This window comes from Polyergus mexicanus, unplaced genomic scaffold (genome assembly GCF_030449975.1).
Source record: "Polyergus mexicanus isolate NDT 795.1 unplaced genomic scaffold, iyPolMexi1.0 SCAF_23, whole genome shotgun sequence".
NCBI classification, from domain to species: domain Eukaryota; kingdom Metazoa; phylum Arthropoda; class Insecta; order Hymenoptera; family Formicidae; genus Polyergus; species Polyergus mexicanus.
The window spans coordinates 514943-538042 of record NW_027223343.1 but is presented as its reverse complement, the minus strand read 5'-3'; the positions used below and the strand labels follow the sequence as shown (position 1 = coordinate 538042).

General features: G+C 35.4%; 4 protein-coding genes across 8 annotated transcripts in view; 2 read left to right on the top strand and 2 right to left on the bottom strand.

Annotated features, from left to right (window-relative positions):
* Nucleotides 1-276: 276 nt before the first annotated feature.
* Nucleotides 277-2062, top strand: Rpn8 (regulatory particle non-ATPase 8). Its single transcript, XM_070312854.1, has 5 exons — nt 277-530; nt 683-775; nt 864-1042; nt 1114-1317; nt 1402-2062. Exons 1-5 carry the CDS (start codon nt 356-358, stop codon nt 1711-1713), a joined length of 963 nt encoding a protein of 320 aa, XP_070168955.1. The 5' UTR covers nt 277-355; the 3' UTR covers nt 1714-2062.
* Nucleotides 2063-2739: 677 nt separating this feature from the next.
* Atk (artichoke) lies at nt 2740-10078 on the bottom strand. Its single transcript, XM_070312929.1, has 10 exons — nt 9915-10078; nt 8677-9847; nt 7807-8513; nt 6668-6992; nt 6142-6408; nt 5615-5768; nt 5227-5439; nt 4202-4979; nt 3582-3946; nt 2740-3242 (listed from the first exon to the last, which is right to left on the bottom strand). Exons 1-10 carry the CDS (start codon nt 10076-10078, stop codon nt 2740-2742), a joined length of 4647 nt encoding a protein of 1548 aa, XP_070169030.1.
* A 4284-nt stretch (nt 10079-14362) lies between these two features.
* Tdh (L-threonine dehydrogenase) lies at nt 14363-19897 on the top strand. Of its 2 annotated transcripts, XM_070312869.1 has the most exons (6): nt 14363-14682; nt 15120-15383; nt 15883-16143; nt 19094-19360; nt 19437-19568; nt 19620-19897. In XM_070312869.1, exons 1-6 carry the CDS (start codon nt 14526-14528, stop codon nt 19688-19690), a joined length of 1152 nt encoding a protein of 383 aa, XP_070168970.1. In that variant the 5' UTR covers nt 14363-14525; the 3' UTR covers nt 19691-19897. The 2 variants fall into 2 exon arrangements, with proteins under 2 accessions (XP_070168970.1, XP_070168972.1); XM_070312871.1 differs by having other exon boundaries at nt 14370-14682; nt 19437-19897.
* Nucleotides 19891-23100, bottom strand: part of LOC138942554 (DNA primase large subunit) — a 52744-nt gene continuing 49534 nt past the window's right edge. For 3 of the 4 annotated variants that reach the window (XM_070312855.1, XM_070312857.1, XM_070312856.1), the window contains exons 2-7: nt 21911-22219; nt 21494-21831; nt 21183-21410; nt 20966-21103; nt 20498-20876; nt 19891-20428 (exon numbers count right to left, since the gene is read on the bottom strand). In XM_070312855.1, the coding sequence (XP_070168956.1) occupies nt 19914-20428; nt 20498-20876; nt 20966-21103; nt 21183-21410; nt 21494-21831; nt 21911-22064 (1752 nt within the window). In that variant the 5' untranslated portion in view covers nt 22065-22219 and the 3' untranslated portion in view covers nt 19891-19913. The remainder of the gene's footprint in view (nt 20429-20497; nt 20877-20965; nt 21104-21182; nt 21411-21493; nt 21832-21910; nt 22220-23100) is intronic. The other variant, XM_070312858.1, reaches the window with a different exon arrangement.

Genomic DNA, 23100 nt, shown 5'->3' with positions numbered 1-23100 from the left:
TGACAAAATATGACGCGCAACTAATAAAACATTAATAAATCCATAATATTTCACTGCATTTTTTATCTACAATTATGTATTTAGCACGGACATGCACCAACCGATCGTTTTATCGTAGCACCGAAAAGTAAATCTGGCCATGTAGTTCCACCGGCTCTAAAATGAATCTAGATGACGCTAGTGTAGGAGCTAGAAAAAGCGTCTTTCGAAAAACAACGGCATGGCCTCTCTCAAACTTTTCCCTGGTACAATATGCTACATGCCACTCTTGTCATCTTCGAATGACCGTGTTTAGTGGCGGCTGGTGATTTCACTGTCTGTGTTCTGTGTATCGTTTTCAGAGTTGCTTCTAAAAATGCCGAGTCAAGAGGTTGTGACAACGAAAGTTGTGGTTCACCCGCTGGTATTATTGAGCGTGGTGGATCATTTTAATCGTATGGGAAAAATCGGAAACCAAAAGAGAGTGGTCGGTGTACTTTTAGGCTGCTGGAGGGCTAAGGGAATCTTGGACGTATCAAACAGTTTTGCAGGTTGGGACTTTCACAAATAATCTACAATATTATTTGAAATGTTTTGTATATACAATAAGATAATTTTTCTGGTATAAAAATGTATTAAAAATTGAATAGTAAATGTTTTTAAAGTTTAGTAAAGTATTAAAAAATAAATTTACGTGTTTTAGTACCCTTTGATGAGGATGACAAGGATAAAAGTGTATGGTTCCTTGATCACGATTATCTGGAAAATATGTACGGAATGTTCAAGAAAGTCAATGGTAAAGACTTGTGAATAATGTGTGCAAGTTCTATAAAATTTATACGAAAGGATTTTTTTATTACAATTCCATATTTGTTGATTTTTAGCTCGTGAGAAAGTTGTAGGCTGGTATCATACTGGACCCAAGCTACATCAAAATGATGTTGCCATTAACGAATTAATAAGAAGATATTGCGCCAATTCAGTCTTGGTAATTATTGATGCCAAACCAAAAGATCTCGGACTTCCTACAGAGGCATATCAAGCAGTTGAAGAAGTACACGATGTATGTTTATATATACATTATCTAGTTATCTGTTAAAAAAATATATATATAATAAAAAAGTCTGTCCACAGGATGGTTCGCCTACCTCTAAAACTTTTGAACACATCCCAAGTGAAATTGGAGCTGAAGAAGCCGAAGAGGTAGGAGTGGAGCATTTATTGCGAGATATCAAAGATACCACAGTTGGTACACTCAGTCAAAGAATCACAAATCAATTACTTGGCTTGAAAGGTCTTCACGAACAAATCCGAGAAATTAGAGATTATTTGCTTCAGGTATATATTGATTTATGGAAGAAAATAATTCAGTCAGTTATTAATTACTGTCTGATTATATCCGAAAATAAATTGTTTTTGTAGGTTGGCAGTGGAAAATTACCTATAAATCATCAAATTGTTTACCAGCTTCAGGACATATTCAATTTATTACCAGATATGACTCAAAGTAGTTTCGTTGATTCGTTATATGTAAAGACAAATGATCAAATGCTAGTTGTATATCTAGCAGCTCTGGTTAGGTCTATAGTGGCATTACATAATTTGATCAACAACAAGCTGACTAATCGTGATGCTGAGAAAAAAGAAACGGATGGAAAGAAAGATACAAAGAAGGAAGAGAAAAAAGAAGAAGAGAAAAAAGGAGAGGAAAAGGCGAAAGCTAAAAGTCAGTGATTAGAGCATTGCTCAATTGCAAGATTGGAACTGTTAAAGTTGAGGACGATTATCGATTCTGTGTGTAATAAGCAAGTCTGTTTACAATTTGTACAGAATTACATCCCATTTATAAATAATGATGACAGTTTAAATATGTATTACAACGGCATATTGTGTGATTTTTGAATTATTCTGGCATAATTCTGTGAATTTTTAAAATATTAGGCACAAAGAAGAATAGAAAACTTAACACTTCTATATTTTGAATGTAATGAATGGTGTAGTAAATATACCGAAGAATTTAGGATTAAGACATTTTTACAGAATATCATTCTAACCATTATATTTTCAATGTTTTAATTAACAATCCATTGATATATATAAACAATAGTACTATATAAAAAACGAGGCTATTTTCCATATCTGTTTTCAATCTCATCCATTCATTAATTCTCCTAATCATTAGATTGATTGATGTTAAAGAAGTATGTTTTTAAATTGTCACAGATATGTTTGAAACAATTTAAAATTTTAACAGCATTTATGATAGATATCATAGATAACATATTTCTTAGGAAATGCACAAGTCGTCCCATTAAAAAAGAGAAAGTATTACGTTTTTAGTAAATGATTATTTGCTTAGTTTTCTTTATTAATTTATCATAGAAATGCTTTATATATATCTTACCAAAATATATATATATATATATATATATATATATATATATATATATATATATATATATATATAAACACTTACGAGCATGATCTTTGTACATATAATAGTTCTCGGACAAAATATATATATAGATATACATATGTAATTCAACTGTATACATCGTACGGGATTATCTTTACAGTATGCCTATACATACATGTATGATTTGTGATTTGAGGGATATATAGCGGTATTCATTCATATTACAATGTATGTTATCTTTTATGAATTCTCTTTCGTCTTTATCTCTTTAGCAATATATAAATTTATCTATTTATAAAAACCATTAATAGGTTTCTTTCTACGAGAGAATTCCACATCTCTCTTTATATTAAGATTCTAAAAGCAAGTAAAAGTAACCATCGATACGCATCGATTTTCGCGGCACCGCTATAAGCTATACCTACATAAGGTTCCAAATTCGTATCATTATAATGTTGAAAGTACCAGTTGAAAGGACTGTCGTCTAGCACCCTGGCCTCTTCGTCAATGACGAACGCCTCGTTCTGGATCTCAGTCGTCGTGTGATCGACTATCTCGGCGCTTCTCTGAGCAGCGACCGATTTCTGTCTCTCCCGCAATTGTTCGGCATTTTGACTAAGGTACGGCGATGGGACTTTGGTTATTGTGGATCTACCGAGTGGACGTAAATTTCCCAAGGGCCCCGCAGACGGTAGTTGTCCCCCCGGGATCAGAAGCGCGGACAAAGCGGATGCCTCCGTTCCTCGAGAAGTCGCAGTCGTGGTTTCTCTCGGGCGCGGATTTGATGTGGAGGATGTCGTGGTTACAAAGAAGTGCGGCACATCTGTTTTTGCCACTTGCGGATTGTCTGTAATAATAACAAATTTTTATTTATTAAAATTCTTTCTTTTCTTTCTATTGCATTTGCGTGATGTAATGTATCTATCAGTCACGAAGTTTTATAAGAATATAAAGCCGATTTTTTATTGAAATAAAATTCTATGGATTCTTGGCATTAGATTTTTTGTTAATTAGGATCAAAGGTTCACAAATCAGTAACAAAATTGTCTTTTTTGTCTGCTAATTTAACATTTTATTTTTTAGCTGACGATTGCAGATTTATCAGCCAAACGATCTAATGATGAAGTGTATCTGATATTAAATGTGTCAAACATTTCAAAATATTTATTAAAATCAATTAGCATACCAGATTCATCGTAAGAGTCAGTCGTAGTGCTCAATTGAGTTGAATTCCTTTCATATTCGGATATTTCAATGTCCCAGTCTTTGTTGTTGCTTTCTTGTGACGGTGCCACCTCCATCGCTGCCGTCACAATATCCTTGGTAATTATAGCTTTTCCCGTTTCCGTTATTATCGTTTTAGGTGTGGTCCAAATTATTCTACTGGCGATTTCCACCTGTGGTTTCTCGATGAATTTAACTTCTTTCGAGTCTACTTCTAGACTCTCGTCCTCGTAAATCTCGGTGGACACTGACGTTACGTGAGCTTCCTGTGACGAGTCCTCCACAATTATCGGTGCACTACTTTTCGTTGCGTTGAACACGTCAGAACTAAATGAAAAAAAATAATACAAAAAAAATTAGCCAGGAATGAATATCGATAACAGTAGCAAATTTAAACAATTTAACAATTTTTTTAAATGTCAAGATATACATGTACATGCGTATTTTTTAAAATTATAAACCATTAATGAAAATTAATTAAAAGAATTGTAGCAAAGTGTCTAAAAAATATCCCTTTTTACCGGATTATGTGTTAGACTTAGAATATTGCAAGAAAAAATAATTTGAACGATTTTTACTCACTTGATTTTATTGACGTCGGGCAAAATCTTACGAGAATTGAAATTGTTCGAATCGGTCGATCGGTCGAATGTCGGTGCAGTGGTTAACTCCTCTCGTTCCCGAAAACTCGTCCGAGGTTTTCCGACCCTGGAGATGATCTTTTCCACCCTGGTGATGGTGCTGTTTCCGCTTTTCCGTGGACGTTCCTCCGGCATTCGCGTACTATTGCTCGCATTCAATGACTTTGAAATGTTGTCGCGCTTCGCCTCCTGTTTCTCGTACATCAATCTAGGATCGGCGATCGGCACGAATCCGCTCTGGGCACGCGGCAGCGGCACAAAGCCACCCCTGTGAATTTCCGGTTCCGTGGGAGGGAATGATCTGTAACGTCCTGGCCTGGGCCTATCCGGCGTCAACGAGGACTCCTTCCTCTCGGTTTTCCTCTTTGAATTTCCCCACAAATCGAAACTCATGCTCGGTAGAGGTAGACCAAAGAAGGTGAAACCGGAGCTGCTGGGTGACGGTGGCATCATAGGGTTCTTTTTCACCGGTGACGTTTCGTTCCTCTGGATCTGATGCTTCTGCGTTTGCGATGACGGAGGGATGATGTTTACGGTTTGAGTGGGTACACTGATGGTAGACACACTGGACGGCGACGCGGATGTGCTCGTGTCGCTTCCGTTGTCCTGATAGTCCACATATTCATATAGATAATCGGAATCCTGGGAAATGGAAGGCTTCTGGGTTGACGAGTCTTTTAGGTTCATCCACAACGGCACCGTCTCTGTAACTCCAAACGCTGACAAGTTTCAATATAATTTAATAAATCGCAATAAGATATGGCAATTATTTGCTATAAATTTATAAATGCAATGACATCAGAATTAATCAATTAATTATATTTAAAATAGTTAAAGTATAATCACAAAACATACTATTATGTAAAAAATATAACATAATTTTTAAATAATAGATAAATATGAGATTTAATTTTTCTGAATTTACTTTGTGATTAATTTCTTTTATTTCGGCTATTAGTGGCTTACCAGATGAAGAAATCGAAGGCGTTGCAACATTAATCATTTCAGATTCGCATCCTGGATGGACCTGTTCGACATATCTCTCACGCTGGCAATCTTGACGCGATAATCTGAGTTCTCTAAAAAGAGAGCCGTCAGCGCATCTAGGACCTTCCGAGGAAGCCTGCTGCAGCCATCCTCGTAGCCAAAGCATGCCGCAAGAACAGGATAATGGATTTCCTTTCTCGGAAATAAGAGAAGGATGTAAATATAAAGACGTATGGAAAAATATGCAAATATTGAGCGATGCTTTTATTGAGAGAAACCGTCGTGAATCAACATATTTTATTTTAAATATAATTAATTTGATTAATTTTTTTTTATATTTTTATTGATTTAATTAATGTCGAATTACCGTCGATATCCAGAACAGCAATGTTCGATCTGAGTCTTTTGAAAGCATTTTCGGAAACTGCGGTCATTCGATTGCTTCGCAGACTCAATACCCGTAATCTCGGCATGTCATCGAAAGGCGAACCGTGCACGGCGCAAATCCGATTGTTGTCCATCTGCATGCAGAAAGGAAAACGGCCTATGTAAAACGCGGCCTCGGCTATCTACCCTAATTAACGATGCAAGTATACGAATAATTGCTCCGCCAGCAGAACGGTTCGTCTCGCACCATGGTTCACGCAAGAGTTTCACTCTCGACGAGAAAGTATTCTCCTTTATTAGCGAAGCGCTTCTCGTGCTCTAGCCATTTCATTTGTAATTCTTTACAGATTAGTTCTCGCATAAAATGAATATTTCACAAATTGTGCAGTTGCTTTACACACCCATAAATATTTTGAAAGTACGAATTTTTTTTATATATCGAAGCAAGAGAGATACGTGATATATTTTATGTCTTGAAATTTATATTGTGAAATTTTTTTACTATACCTTTAATTCCACTAGCCACTCCATAGCTGCCAAACTGTCGCTTGAGACTCTCGATAAACGATTGTAGCTGAGATCGAGAACCTCCAGCGAGTGTAGACTTTCCAAGCCGACGTACTCCAATCCCGGCAGATTATTATGACTTAGATTAAGGAATAGCAAGTGTGGCACGTTAATGAAGGCATTATTAGCGATTTCCTGGATTCGATTTTCCTGTAATTCCGCACTCTGCAGCAGTGGTAGCTCGGTGAAAGCGCCGCTTGGGATAGACTAGAAAATTACGCGTTAGATCCTCGCTTCTTTAGCTCAATATTTATATATAAAATATTTTTTATATAAAAATTAGTCAACAATATTATACATTGTATTTACATGGCTCACACATTTAAAGCTTTTTAAATTTTTCAATCGCATCTAACGAAGTAAAAGTAAATTATTCAAAGGCCAAAGTTTTCTTTATCTTCATCAAACAAAAATTATTTCAGTTTTATTGAATGAGACTCTAAAAAAACCAAGTACAATTTATTACCTGTAATCGATTCCTGCCGAGTCTGACGGCCTGTAGTTCCGGTAAGGCTCTGATCGCGTTCCTCTCGATCACTCTAAGATCGTTATCCTCGAGATCGATCAGGGACAGCCGCGGCAACCCGTCGAACGCGCCCTCCCGCAATTCTCGTATGCGATTTCTAACAAGTTTTAGCTCGAGCAAGGACGAAAGGCTGCTTAACGTTTCCGGCGATAGAATGTTCAGCTTGTTGAAGCTCAAGTCGAGAACTCGAAGAACCTTTAAACCGTGCAACGATCCGGGTAACTCGGTCAAAGTGTTGTGCGAGGCGTATAGTTCACGAAGGTCTCTGTAATTGACATTGCTATTGTCATTTTGTGGGTATGGAATGGAAATTAAACGATCTATTCTCTTTTCCAAAAAGACATTTCAAAATGTGTAAGAGATTAGGATGATTTTTTAATGTTTCTTTACGGTGTTATTTGAACCAACTTTGACGAAAGAAGGTTTATTGTAAATTTATCGTAAATAAAATTTAATATAAATAGATTGTTATTAAAGAGCTATCTCTGTCTTATCCACATGTTTTACATCTACATTTAAATTCGATTAAAGTATATTATATTAGAGTACGCTTTTGTGAAAGAACATGCGATTAAATTTCGATGCAATAAAATTAAACTTGATGAACGAGTTTAAATAAAATTATGTATAAAAGCGAACCAAGTTACTCCGAAATTAGTCGACACGCCAGGCCGATGCTACACAACGACAAGAAAGAGATATTAGCGTGTGCACGAAGAACTTTCTAGGTACCAATTTAAGAGTGATGCAATCAAGTAACCACGAGTGAAACTGCTTTTTCACTAAAACACGAGGTAACAAAGGAGGGGAGAATTGCCTTCATTGTTAATACACAATTGCTATCATTATATACTAAATTTTAAGAATTGAAATACAAATCGATATTTTTTTACATGACGATATATAATATACAATATATTTACCATATATATGTATGTATATATATATATATGTATGTATTGAAGAAAAACAAATATATAAAATGTTATAAATAACAAATTATTAAGGTATTTAAAAATAAGTTGCAAATTTATATTTTACTGTAAATTCTCAATAATGAAAACCATTAAAACTCTTACCTAGTGTTGGCGAAGGTAGCGTGAGGAATTTGAGCGAGATTATTTCTGCTCAGATCAATCCTCTGTAATCGTGTATTCTCCTGAAATATATCCGGTCGTAGAACTTCCATTCGATTGCCCCGAAGATTCACGTCCATTAGCGATTTCAAAGGGCGAAAGCTTCGTCCGTGCAACGTGACCAATCGATTGTATTTCAAGTCCAACTGTTCCAATCTCGAGAGTCCATCGAAAACGCCGTCGTCCACAATTCTCAGAGTATTATAGCCTAGACTCAATTTTCTCAAGTTTGACAGATCGGCCAGCGTGCCGGGCAGAATTCTCTCGATTCCATTCGCGCTTAGATCCAGCGATCGTAGGGCAGGTAAAACTAGATCCTGAGAGGACACGATCGGCAGAGCGACGATACGGTTCATGGGCATGTGAAGGTGCTCGATGTCTTTTGGTAAACCAGGGACCAATTCCAGCATACGATTCCAGCCGACGTCTAACTCGTATAGATTTGTCAGATGTCGGAAGGTCAAGGGATGAAGAACGGATAAGGCGTTTCTGGAAACGTTGATGTGTTCCATCGTCGGGGTGTTGAGAAAGGACTCGGGTTCTATGAGTCCAATAGCGTTACCGCTAAGATCCAGTCGTCTGAGATTCGGTAGATTATCGAACAAACGCGGCTCTATATGACGGAAATAGTTCTCCGAAAGATCCAAACCCTGAAATTAGGCAGGTAATTAATTGAAAATGATGGAATATTATTGATACTTCAATCAAAAGAGTGTGATTTCTAAGAATTAAAATTTTATTTCAAATTATTTATAAAAAATTCAAACTTTTGCTTCTATTACTAATGTTTAGGGAATGCAACAAAATTTTTACTTTTAACGCTGGTAAGTTCCAGAAAGGAGCTTCCAGGAGATTCGACAAGGAATTATTCTTCAGTCTGAGCTCTCTGAGCGCCGGCATCGCCGTGAATGTTTCTCTCTGCAAAAATGCCAGCCTGTTATGATTGAGATGAAGCCTCTCCAAAGTGGGATGGCCTCTTAGAGCACCGAAGGGTATTTCCTCTAATTGATTGTGACTGGCGTCTAAAAATTTTAACCTTGGCAGAGCTTCGAGCACTGATCGTATCTCAGCCACATGACTAAGGTCATTGTTAATCAGCCATATCTCTTCCAATGCATTTCCCATTCGATGCGGAAAGAATTCCGGATGGATGCGGTGAATCAGATTGTGATTTAGGTCTATAGACTTGAGAGCCGGCACCCGTTGAAAAGCCCCGGCGAATATCTCTGTAATGTGATTGCGCGACAAATAAATACGCGATAAGACAGGGAGATCAACGAAGGAGCCCTCGCCGAGGCGATTGATGCGATTCCGATCCAGATGTAACAGCGACAACGACGGGAGATCCATACACGCCCGACCGACCATACCGGCATCGACTATCGCGTTTCCGACCAGCGATATCTCCCTGAGTTCCGGCAAATCGATTACGGCCCGCGGATGAATCCAATGGATTCCGGAATCGGTGACGTTGATCAGTTCCAGTCGGGGTAGACCACGAAGGAGGCCGGCCTCCAGTCTCGTCAGCCTCGGGCTACCGAACACGTGCAACTGCTCCAGGTTGGGAATATCGCGAAAGTTTCTCGGGGCTAGTTCCAATAAGGCTGGGGAGTTGATCTGCAGGTACCTCAGCTTCGGCAAACCAGTGAACTTGGGCAATCGTTTCATCACGCGACTCTGCAGCGTCACCGCCTCGAGACCCTGCAGATTCTCCAAACTGTCCACAGGTAAAGACCGCAAATCGGGCTCGACGATAAATAGCTCCAGTAGAGAATCGTGCAAACCCTCTAGCCAGCCGGACGACACCCTCTCTAGTCGATTGTTCCGCAGCATCAGGCGCAAAACTCGCAAGGTCGCGAATACCTTGCCGGGCAAACTAGGTAAGTTGTTGTTTTCCAAGATCAGTTCGTCCACTGGTTGGTCCATGTAGTGACTGACCGCTTTCAGGCCTTCCAATACCTTCGGTAACTCACTGTGGCTGCACCTGCGCGCGAATCTATTATGGCATTTTGTTCATTGCAAACGGGATTAATATCCTCTCATTAACTTGCCATATTTGAATCTCCATATCGCGCGTCGAGCATCTGCAGGGCAGTATCCTTTCCTGAGGTGGACATCCGTAATCGGAATCTAACTGAGCACTGGCACCGATGGAACGGAGTACCAGAAGCCAGCCGACTATCAAAAGTCCACCGTCTTCCGACGACCTCATCATCGCGCATCTGGACCGTAGTCTACGAGCAGTAGTTTCGCATTTTCTGGAACATACGTTCGCGCGCAAACGAACGAATACGAATTTGGAGGAAAATTAAAGAAATCGAACGCTGAGTAAATCAATTTATGAAACTCTCGATACGTTTTAAAAATTGATAACTAAATCTTACACTTATTCAAAACTCTTTTAAATAATTATTTTTTAAATTAAGTAACATGAAGACACGCATTCTTTTTCCCAACTTCCTTCAACCTCAGAAGCGTTATGAGATCGCTCTTATACGCACATTTTACGCATTGAATGTAATTTATTGCCAAAAGGCCATTAAAAAAATAACAGTTTCGACACGTGACGAGACACGCGATAAAAATAATTGCGTCGTTTCCTCGTCTACGGCGAGATGAAATAACGACCGATAATTGTCAGATTTTTAAGGCGTTAAGAGCCCTTCACGAACGTCACGGTATGCCTCTATATCCTGGGCGCGACGTCCTAAGCATCTGTATACGCGTGTACACAAGTCACGGTCGTAGACGACAAAATTGATGCCCCGTACCGTAAGCAAAGTTAAAGACCGCTAGGACAATCGTTGTCCGTAATAATTGCCGTCGCGCGAGTGCTCTCTTGATGTGTCTATATAGTAACGACGAATAGAGAACCGGAGAACGATTCAAAAATTAAAAATTCGCACCTTGAAGAAAAAGAAAGTCGGAGAAATTGTTGGATATTTTACAAGCACGCAGCGCTCGTTCGCTTAATAAGTTATCGACGAAATATAATGTCAAATATAAAATATTATAAAATTATACAATTGTATAAAAAATCGAAGAAGAAGAATCGGATAATATTTTGTTCTGCCTCCTCTACTTTGCTCATTAGCGAATAATAATATGCGATATAATATTTTGCATAATCGCCGATGTAAAAAAAGATCGCAATTTAGCGTGTGTGTAGAAAGATAAGAAAGACGTTCACTACAGAGATTTTGTCACGCGGGAACGCAAGGATTTCATAATACGCCGGTCTTTAAGAAGAGGCAAAACAATCGGACGGCCTGAAAAATCATTCGCACGTGAAAAACGTCCATATATGCGATAAACGATCCGAGATTGTGCCTTGTTGCATCAATGGAAAGAGCCGTTTCTCTGACTGCTTCCGCATTTCGAAAGCCTCCGCGAGTATGTTGAGTATCATCGTTTCATTTTCAGGTTTAGATGGTAAAATAAAAATTACTTATGTATGCTGTAATTTTGAAGATACCGTTTTTATCGAGACAAGCACGTTCTTCATTATGAGTACCTATTCGTGGAATAGAAAATCTGGGTAGAAGTTTAAAATTTTAGGAAGCTAAGTATTGAAAATCGCTTTTAATTGCCTCAATCAATATTTATATAAAATTTTTGTAACGCATGATATAAAAAGTATTTTTGGTAGCAATAAAGTTTAATCTATATTTACGTATACGATGTTTATTTAGAAAAACATTGTATTTTACTATTTTGACAAAAAATATACGAGAAGAATTAGATAACGTAAGAATTAATAACAAGGGCAATTAATTGTCTTCTAGTTCCATCGTTATCGTCGTAATCCTAAATTTTGATCAAACAATAAGGCACAATAAGACATAATTTTAGTGAAAGCGATCCCTACTTCCTTGATATTTTGCCGTCACTGATCCTCGAGCGTACGTACATCTCATTTTCTGCCGCGAATGATAATTTCGTGTCATTATGTAATTGCAATGTAATGCGAAGATTGTGCACCTTTATAATGATGCACCTCAAGCGATCATTGAATGTGCGGGTCGTTGACAGTACGAGAATTTTAATCAAATAATGGATCTTTAATTACGTTTTATAAAAAATGTCTTCACACATTTAATTACTTTTATTAAAACCTTTATTTATATAGGATTTATTCTCCAAACAAATCGATCACCATGTTATCAAAATTGATTAAAGAAGATGTCAAATCTAATATAAAAATTTCTCTCTCTTTACCTTTTACATCAGCGTTGTTTGCTGAACTAATTCTTCTGTAAAATCCTGAAGAAATCTGCGTTTTTTTTTTTTTTTTAGTAAGAACCAAATCTCCACAAAAAAAAAAAATGAAAAGTAGTTTCACTTGATCTTTTCGCACATAAAAATGTTTTCTTTTTCGAGGGATGCGTGACCGATTTATTTATTTTACTTTATCTTACTCTCGATTGGGAGAGCGCGACTCTTCGTGATCTCGTTACGGGCGCACACTAAATACACCGAAGAGGCTGTTCGCAAAAGCGTGGTGGTCTGCACAAACTTGAGGGGAGAAGATGACGGTGGTGTGGCGGGAAGGACGCAAGGAGAATTGCGAAGCGCGTGTCCAGCCACCGTGAAGACACGCTTCCAGGAATTCTTCCCTTTCCCCACGAATCTCACCGATCGCCGAATGTAATTCGGCGATCGGTGAAAAATCTCTTTCCTTTCATTTTCCTTCTCGCACACCTGATAAAGCAACTAGAATCGAACCACCCCCATCGAATAGAGAAAATCTAAAAAAAGAAAAGAATTAATTGTAAGAAATATTCAATAATTATAAAGCCAAACATTAATTAGTCATACAACCTATACTTTCCAAAAATACAATAAATTAATGATTTTAATGCATATAGACAAATATGTAATACTATCATCAATAAAAGTGGACTAGCTAAAGAGAAATTATATAAAAAAAATATATATATATATATATATATATATATATATAAGCAAGATAGATAATAAAATATATCAATATTATATAATATTAATACACATTTATATTAATTATAATATTAATTATGTGCATGTTAAGTATAGAAAAAATTTGTGGTCAATACATTTTGAATTAGAAAATTCATAAATTGCACTTTTCGAATTTATGCCTGCCAATTATATTAATCTTACAGTATGTTGCGACTATTATAAACAAATAATATTTATATGTAAATAAAACTTATTAGTAAAAAATTGTAATAATCTATTTGTCACAGTAATGACAGTAACTTCACATTCTTGAAGATTTGTGCGCCCATTTAAATTTCAAAAATAACGGTCTTAAAATTCTAGAATTCTCTTGTCTATTTGAAAGTGATACATATATTTAAATCGCCACGTGCCTGTAAATAAAAATTTACGAGAACTTATTCTACAGAAGAAAGAGCAATTGATAGAAGATATATGTTGTTGCACAAGTTCTTTTATCGAGATATTCATATAGCATTCACGCGTAACTTTATATTCCAACGTTTTGATATGGAACTTACGGCAATAACGGGTTTAGAATCGTATAAGAAAAAGATCGTCTCGCTATTGGTTCGTATTGTCAAGCCTCCGTTGCCGATAAATGCAGACAAACATCGTAGGAACATCGAGTGAATGACGCGTAAACAGTATTCTGAATTTAAATTTCAACTCGCTTTTCTCCGACCAAAAAAAAACAGTACTTGACGACAGATATTTATTAGAAATAATAAAGATATGTGTTAATTTATCAATATAAAAATAGAAATTTTTGTATTGTCGATCAAAATCGAGTACGTGAAAAGTAATATGAGAACGATTTATTGAATTACACATTGAACTATGCATTTAAGAGAAATCTATTGTATTATACATTTAAGATTGTGTATTTATAAGAGAATTTTATAGAGAAACTCATTTTTATTGTCATTATCCAATTTTTTCACGTATGACTTTGATGAAATCATTTTTTATACAAAATTTACGTTGGATATATTAGAAAAGCTAAAAGTTAATTAAGGAAATGAGAAGTATCATAAAAAATATAAAAATGTGATAAATAATAGGTACAAATAAATCAAATCAATGTCGCGTATAAATAAATCTCGAAAGATAAATCGAAACACATTTATACCGTGTTTTAATGTACAATGATGTAGCTTGCTGCAGATGAGAAGAACCCGAATCTTTATAATTGCAAATGAAAGACGTATCTAGAGTGGCAAAGAATAGATATATATTCATATAGAATTGAGAAAACAAGATTAAATGCTGCGTTTAAAAGTCTTATGTAGCGTGCCTATCACACGCAGCATCCGTTCTAACTGGTTTTGAAAACAGGCTCTGGTATAATAGAATTATTGCTCTCAAGGCTCTCAGTTATTTATCGACCACCAGCGAAGGAGGATTAAATCCTTCTATTCTTTACCTTTACGAAACTCTTTGTAAAATCATTCATTCTTGATATAGTAGACTTATAATTTGTAATATCCCGCGAATGATATACTTTTATGTGTTTCTCTGATATCTTAAATAAAGATTTTGTGGAAAAACCGTTGAAAATCACAAATAAAAAGTACAATCAGCATTGTGAGATCTGTTATCAGCATTGTGAGATCTGTTATCAGCATTGTGAGATCTGTTATCTTTCGTGCGCGAATCGTGCTACATTATTTCATAAAATAATGTTGTATAAAAGTATGATTCGATTCTCGTCTTGCTTCACGAGAAATGTTTACACGACCTTTCACATGTCGGACAATTCTAATTACAAAGAAAACAATAGCACCAAGTGCATTAATACAAATAATACAGTCAAACCGCCGAGGATACTGATAACAGGTGACCACTGATATAATTAAATAATATTATATATATTTGCTTTCGATGAATTAATCTAATAAATTTACATAATTCGACAAATTGATTTAATTGATTATATATATATTTGCCATAATTAAAAGATAAAACGTGATTATATACTCGTATTTTTTATTTTACAATTCATTAAGAAAGTAATAGATATTATTTAACGAAGTTTATGACAATAATTCATTGATTCATCATTGGATATGACTTATCTAAAAAAGATCCGAGAAATAAAAATAATAATATTTCGTAAATTAAATCACGTGTTTTTTTTTTTTTTTTTTGCTTCCCTCTCGAGATTTTATCGAAAAGTATTACACAAGGACAAAGTAACATCACACTCCATTCCGCGTTTATAATAAAAGTGCAAAGCCTGTATTCGTCGAATGAAAACGCAATGTTCTGTTCAGGGGGCCTCGGACAATTGGGGACGGAATGCGCGAAGTTGCTTCGTCGGAATTACGGTAACGAGAATGTCATACTGACGGACATTATCAAACCGACGGAGGAGAGCCTGGAGAACGGGCCCTTCGTCTTTGCCGATATCCTCGATTTCAAGGGTCTACAGAAAATTGTTGTCGACTACAGGATCGACTGGCTCATCCACTTCAGCGCTTTACTTAGTGCTGTTGGTGAACAAAACGTACCGTTAGCCGTGAGAGTCAATATCGAAGGTGAGAGAAGCTAAAATGATCCATCTTTATCTAGACAGGGGAGCAGAATCCATTCGAAGTTTAACAGTACTTGAAGAAATAATAAAAGAAATTAAAAAAAAAAAAAAAACTTTAACATATCAGTACGTGCATAAAAATATATGTTTTTGGCATCTTATTAATAGAAAAATATACGTATTTCTATTTTTTCGCTTCATTATTTAATGGAACTCGCATTTTTCGCGTGAAATGTTCGGCTTTCCGCGCACTGCGTCCAAGTGAAATGGAATGTTGTGACGAGTGAATTTGTCATTACGATAACAATTCTAACGCGTTCGCGAAGGGAAAAAAGTGTCCGGGAGAGAAAGCGGACGGGCAGTAGTTGAAACGCGATAGATGGTATCGCGTACTTTTCTGCGATTTGCAGACATATATACCTGAAGAAAGAAAAAGAAATCGACTGTTTTCGAATCGATATTAGATATTTTAAAGATTTATTATTTTCCCTCGCACGCGATAGGAATGCACAATGTCATCGAGTTAGCGAAGCAATACAAGCTGAGGATCTTTATACCGTCGACAATCGGTGCGTTCGGTCCAGATTCGCCGAGGAATCCGACTCCGAATGTCACAGTACAACGACCACGTACGATCTACGGCGTCAGCAAGGTCCATGCCGAGCTCCTAGGAGAATATTATCATCATCGGTTCGGTCTCGATTTTCGGTGTCTTCGATTCCCCGGTGTAATCAGCTGCGATCCACCCGGCGGCGGTACCACCGGTGAGGATCTTTGTATCGCACATTTCACTATCTCTGATGTATAAAATTAAAACATAATTAAACGTGAAAATTTTGGAGCTATTTCTCAAAACAAATATAATCTAAAATTACTAAAGGCAACGTTAATAAACGCATAGCGTGAATCATGTAGATAGATGATTAAATAAATAATATGTTTTTGTAAAAATATATTTTTATTATTTTGAACGGTATTTATAGTCCGTTCTTATATTTAAGATGATCTTAGAATGCTACGCGGCTATTTTATTGAATGGAATCTTAAGACGAATCCAAGACTTATGACGATCTTAATAAATATAGAAATGGACTATGAATTTTGTCTCAACGTTAATTAATGTGTGAATAATAATTTTCATGCATCAAAAATCAAAGAAAACGAAAAAAACGACATCTTATATGGTTTTCTTTTTCCTCGGACAACGTAATTACATGTTTACATCTTTAAATATTAAAATGAGATGTTTTTCAAATTAAAAACACGTGCCACGCTTGCGTGTTCAAGTTTTTCGATTCGTAACAGGATAATCGTGTTCATGCTTAGGAAACGCTTAATATCACATATAAGTCAGGCTGATAACTGAAAATTGATAGAGGTTTTTACCTTTTTTGTGAAGAACTAGAGCATTAATCGCGATTAAGTTAACTGCATACAAACATGCATTGAATTATGTATATGTATCGTTTTTCAAGTACAATGCATAATGCATCGAGTCTCGATGTCTGGTTCGTGAAATCGTTTTTTCCGTTTTCCTTAATTTCCGATGCATAAAGAATCATCATTCGCACATTAAGGCTCCCCTGAGTAGTCACCGTGAAACTCCGAGTTGACGGTGGCAACATAGGGATAAAGATGCTGCGATAAGAATAAGAACCCTGCTCAACGACTTATCATATATGATATAAGTGAACTGGGATTTATATGTAACTTTCGACTGGATTTTTTAGCTCACGCCTACTGCTCGCTGCTCCCCTATTATCCCTCGCTCCTTAGCAACGCATCACCGCATCGTAAATCGTAACTAAGGAGCGCATCACTTAGTCTCAAGAACGTGCGTATCACAAATGTGATAGCACAATACTTTGATAACCATAAAACATAAATATTTTGAATTGTTATAGAACGTACATATACGTAATTAATAATAGAATAATAATTATTTTTGTTATTAATACAAAATAAAATATCGAATAGAAAATTTTTAATGAGAACCTCTACTACTAGAGTATTGTGCTATTATATTTTATGATGCGCACGTTCCTGTGACTAGCAGGGGAGGACGCGACTTTAGGATTACCGAATTGAAAAAGGCTTTTATAGTGTAGTACTCTATTAGAAAAATACTTGAGCGAAGGGATAGAGCGCAATGCTCAGCCATTTCCAAAAAAATGATTTAAACAATATGGCTTTCCATATATCTGGCTCCGTTATATCAATTAGCGAAAAAGGCGGTGTAGCTCGGGCACGTGATTTTAGTCTTAGATAGAGTTAAGCGCGTGACTATCACGCATCCAACCCGTGTTCAATTCTTGTCCCTGCCACTCTTTTTCTCATTCTTTTTTCATACAATCTAACAACGAATATTTATTCATGTAAAATAAAGTTAATCAAATTAAATTTTTTTTAATTTGCATTTTCGGAAGGCAATTTTCTTTTAATTTATTCACGAAACTGGGCATAATTTTTGTTAAACTTACAACCTTATTATTTTATGCATTATTTTACATGAATAAATATTCGTTGCTAGATTGTATAAAAAAGAATGAGAAAAAAAGTGCCAGGGACAAGAATTGAACCCGGGTCTGATGCGTGGTAGTCACCCGCTTTAATGCCGGAGCTACGTGGCCTTCTCGATAATCGACCTAACGGAGCTGTATATAAAAAAATATATTATTTAAATATTATTAAAATCAAATTTTTTTTTGGAAATGGCTGAGCATTGCGCCCTTCTTTTGCTCAAGTATTTTTCTACTACACTATATAATAGATATATATATGTTACGTGTTAGCTACAAGTTACCAGCATGTTACCCATATATCAGAATTTTTATGCAGCGCCTCACGTTGCAAATCGATGAACTATGAGGCGTGAAAAGTGACGTTTTGCCAGCCCAAATTATTCTTGCGTGCCATTTTAATTATTTACTATTTTAATATTTTAATATTTAATACTATTTTACTATTTTAATTATTTACTTTATGTTAATGCTGTGATGTGTAACGTATTTGTGAAACTTATAAAATTGTCCGAAAACTAAGCTTAGCAAGTTAAGTATTATAAAAGAACATTTTCCACTTCTTTCGACAGCTGTCAAACTACATGTTTTCCCGTATGACTAGGCTTACTTTGACACTCATTTTACAGTTATTTATTAATTGTCAAAGGAAAAGCTTAGTTTTCGGACAATTTTACGAGTATACTAAAGCGATCTGTAGTCTTGTTTCTTTAAAATATCTCTTTATTTAAAAATGGCACGCAAGAATTCTCGGCGTCATTTCTCCCTTCTGACGTCATCATTCCAATATGGCCGCGGCGACTACTCAGGAGTCTTGGCCTTAACGTTGAGGCGACTTGTTATATAAACATGTTTTTTCACAAAAACACATTATTTATTCAATCCTCCTTCTGCATTTCGCAAATTGACAAAATAAATCTCCATCGTCTCTCATCCATTATTTTTCTAGAGAAACTTCAGCTGCGTAGGATGCAGTAATAAGAAAAATGAAAATGTAAATTCCATACAGAGAGAGCAAAATAGATCATCAGAATGGCTACAAATTTCTTCAAGAATAGTGACTTGAAATTTCGGTATACGTCTGTCTTGAAAAATTTTACATTCCTCGTTTTATTCATTCTCCAACAGACGTCGTATTCTGCATATTTCAACGATCTTACGATAAATCTTTCTTTCTCTTTTATATCTTTCACAGATTACGCTGTAGCGGTATTCCACGAAGGACTGTTAAACAGGAGGTACGAGTGTTACTTGGAGCCTCACACAATGCTGCCAATGATATACATCGAAGATTGCCTGTCGGCGCTCTTTCAGTTTTTAAACACACCCGATAAATTACTCCGTAGGAGAGTTTATAACGTCACAGCCATGAGCTTCACGCCCGAGGAATTGTTCACAGAACTCCTCAAGTATATACCAGATTTAAAGATTACTTATAAGCCAGATAAACGGCAATATATCGGTATGTAGCGTACGTGTGTATGTAAAGATACTTAAATATTAAAAATTTTATTATAATTTGACGCGTGATTTTTCAGCCGAAAATTGGCCGCAAGTTTTCGACGACAGCGAAGCACGACAGGATTGGGGTTGGCAGCACAAGTATAATTTACAGAGGCTGGTAAAATCGATGGTGCGAGATGTTAGTGCCAATTTTTTACCGAAACACCGATTGAAAGAGGTCAATAGCTATGTATAATTACATAGAACTTATATGTAGCTATTGACTTTTTCGATTGGTGCATACACTTTGCGAACTTTCATATCACGAACTCGACTATTGAAATTATGATCGAGAAAGAAGTCAGTTATTAATTATATAAAAATCAAAACACGCACACGCACATTTGATGTGTACTTCCATCACATAAATTATAAGCATAATATTTATTACAAGATCAACGTAGTTGAACAATTATTAAAAATATTGATAAATAGGATAAAAAATACATATTTGAAGAAATTTTGCAAAGTGGATTCAAAGAAATAAATTTATAATACAGAACAATTGTTTGTTAACTTTTTTGATCCACTAGATCTACATCCATAAAATCTGTAAAATCCTCATCATTTAGCATTTCTGCGATATTTACTGGAGTCATTTTAGCCTTCTTTGAAGGTGTATAGTAATTTGTTTTCTGGACTTTTCTCAAAGGTGTGTCGATTGCGTTTCTTTTTGGCGTGCCAGTAAAATCCGAATTTCTAGAAGGCGTAGAATGTCTATCACTTTTTCTTGAAGATACGTCTCCGGGAGTTCTAATTGTATTTTGAGAGAATTTATCTTTGTTGTCGAAATCTGCAAATAAAATGTTATAAGCATTTTTATCATTCTTATGCATACAATTTTTTCTTTTATTTTTTTGTTTACCTTTACTATCGTCTTCAGTCAAAATTGCACGACTTTCAGCAAAGTATGCATTTGGATGTAAAAGTGGTTTGGTTGCTGGCTTGTTGTGCATAACTTCAAAATACTTGGCACATGCCAAGTGATATTGTCCATCCTTGGCTAAGTCTAATATTTCCGTCATATCTAAAATACATTAATGTAAGTTTTGAACGTAAGAACGTCTTACAATAGAAAAAAAATTAAAATTCTTACTAGAGGCAAATACTCCGTAACTAGTTAACTTTTGGCACAACGAATCACGGTCCATATGTCTGAAAGGACATCCATGATATTCTCCAGGTCCGACAGAGCTAGATATTACTTTCTGGCAGCCGTACGGCGTGTAATTGGTTTGCCTTCCCTCTTTACCGTAGTAATGCCTAATAGAGTATGCGTATTTTTTGTCAAATGCTGCTCCATCTGTTTTTTTCGAAAATGCATCTCTCCAGAAACGTAAAGCATCTTCTAAAGTCACACCTATACCTTTCAGAAACAACCCATATTGCATACGTCCTGAGTTCCTCAGATGGCTGTCGGTGTAAAGTGCTTCATGAAGTGTTCTCATACACATTGGATATGATGTTTTGGATAACTAAAAATTTTACAAATTTTACATATGTCAAAAATTAAGCAAATTTAAGGAATTACAATTTCTAAGTCGAATGACGATTGGATTCATACATCATGCAGTTTATCAATAGGTGTAGCTGTGGTTGACCACACGACACGCGCCATTCCAGAGAAAGCCGAAGGAAGACCTGTTAAGTATCTGGTCAATCTTTCATCGTCAGATATATTATCGTAAAAGATCTTTGCACTCTGCAAAACATATAATATAAATTAATCGAATTTAATCTTTTGCTTTGAAATTAAAATATAAAAAAGAATATAAGCATACCCCTAATCCTGCAATTAGATGCTCTCTAAAATAAGAGATGAATACTGAACTCAGATCCATATGGGTGACATATGCCATCCCTGCTTTGAGATATACTTTACGTCCTCTGACTAAATCGATGACTTTCTCAAAAGGCACTTTATAAATATCTACAATATCTATGTTTGTAACCTTCCCAGATGATAAACTAAGTTCTTCTTTCACCTCTAATTTTTCGTTTTGTGAAATCTTAAAAAATATTAATTACTAAATTAGAATTTAATATATTACATTGTAATCTTATAAAAAAAAAAGTATATAATAAAACATACAGGTACGCAATCCATGTTACTAATACTCAATAAATGTTCGATGCCCTTCTTTTCTAAGGAACTAAATCTTAACTTAAAGAATTCAACCTCCTGATTAATAAACCATTTAGTTTGCTCCATATCGTGACAATAAACAAGTCTCAAGATAAAATGTGATATATGATCTTTCTTTCTTGTCTGTAAATGCTCCTCTGATTGTGGATTAGATCCATCAGCGTACAATAGATTCGCATAGTATTTCAGTCCATCAGATTTTAAAGAATCATACAGAGCTTTCTTGCGATCTTCCAATGTTTTTAAATCACCTCTACAGTTTGTTGTCTCCACCAATCGTAATGCTGTAGTAAAGTTGAAAATAATTAAGCTTTATTATTTTAACAATTACATGTGCAAAATTATAGAGTATCAAAAAGTCACCTTTTAATCTGTCAAACCCCAACTCTTGAAACTCTTCCAATGACATCTCACCCACTGGGGGCACATCGTACATTTGAATATCATGAGGATAATTATTTTCACGAGCATTTGTATCGGTGACAATTGTATGACGCCTACGTGTCTTGTAATCCATTTTAATCAATCTGCACAATTTATCATACTTTGCACCACATGCTACTAACAGCAAGAATCTCAGAGGAACATGAAAGCAGTTCCCGCCATTTCTCTGGTGCACTTATCACAGTATCAAACCTTGCTTGGTGCTGTCATCTACATTCATTTTAAAGGCTGAAATCACGAAGTCGCAACCATTTATCGACAATGCCTTTTTGTATTTTAGCACATATTTATGCATACAATGCGCCATTTGTTTCAATTATTTTTTATTATTATCATTATTATTATATTTGTATATATGTATAATAATTGATAATTAAAATAATAAATAGCTAAAATATACAAAAATCGTACATGCATTGTATATGCTTTAGTATGCACAAAAATATTCCAATATCATCTATGAGTTGTAAGAACAATTAATTTTTAGATAGTAATTTCCATTATACTGTAAATGAGAAAAGAAAAGAAAATTGAAATTTCTAAAATTTCAATTTGTGAAGTTTCTATTTGTATTATCTTTCCTTTGCCTATCACGTTCCCGATATCTCAGAATTTAAATTGGCGGGAGATCAAAAGTTGGCCCTGCAGGGAAAGTTTTTTAGCGGGTGATGTGAGTCCGGCAAACTTTATTTTTGCTAAAAATACCGAGACGAGAAGATATATTTTACTGACAATGTTAAGTTGTCAACCTTATTACTATACTATGTAAGTAACGTTAGATAACGCGACTCATTATAGTCGTTATTAAATTCGATATATCACGTTACGTAATAAAGAAATGTAACTGTAAAATCATATATAGCTCATTCTTTCTCTTTTCTCTGATACTTATTTTTCTAAATTATAATAAATTAATAATAAATTATAATTTTCACGTAAATGATAGGGATTTATTATTATGTTAACAAGTTGAATATTAAACTATGAATAATTAAAATCATAATAATCCATCTTTCCACCTCTCTTTTCTAACAATAAGTATAAATATCATAGTATATATTTATTCTCTCTTATTGTTTTAATAAGTTTACAATGATTATTAGAATTAA

Excerpts from the sequence above, each read along its gene's own strand:
- Rpn8 (XM_070312854.1), top strand. The coding sequence starts at position 356 with ATGCCGAGTCAAGAGGTTGTGACAACGAAAGTTGTGGTTCACCCGCTG. Across the intron at positions 1,043-1,113 it reads CAGTTGAAGAAGTACACGAT|GATGGTTCGCCTACCTCTAA; the intron begins GTATGTTTATAT and ends GTCTGTCCACAG. Across the intron at positions 1,318-1,401 it reads TTAGAGATTATTTGCTTCAG|GTTGGCAGTGGAAAATTACC; the intron begins GTATATATTGAT and ends TTGTTTTTGTAG.
- Atk (XM_070312929.1), bottom strand. The coding sequence starts at position 10,078 with ATGATGAGGTCGTCGGAAGACGGTGGACTTTTGATAGTCGGCTGGCTT. Across the intron at positions 8,514-8,676 it reads GGAACTTACCAGCGTTAAAA|GGTTTGGATCTTTCGGAGAA; the intron begins GTAAAAATTTTG and ends GCCTAATTTCAG. Across the intron at positions 3,947-4,201 it reads CCCGACGTCAATAAAATCAA|TTCTGACGTGTTCAACGCAA; the intron begins GTGAGTAAAAAT and ends TTTTTCATTTAG.
- Tdh (XM_070312869.1), top strand. The coding sequence starts at position 14,526 with ATGTTGTATAAAAGTATGATTCGATTCTCGTCTTGCTTCACGAGAAAT. Across the intron at positions 19,361-19,436 it reads AGATAAACGGCAATATATCG|CCGAAAATTGGCCGCAAGTT; the intron begins GTATGTAGCGTA and ends GTGATTTTTCAG. Across the intron at positions 19,569-19,619 it reads CAATTTTTTACCGAAACACC|TATTGACTTTTTCGATTGGT; the intron begins GATTGAAAGAGG and ends CTTATATGTAGC.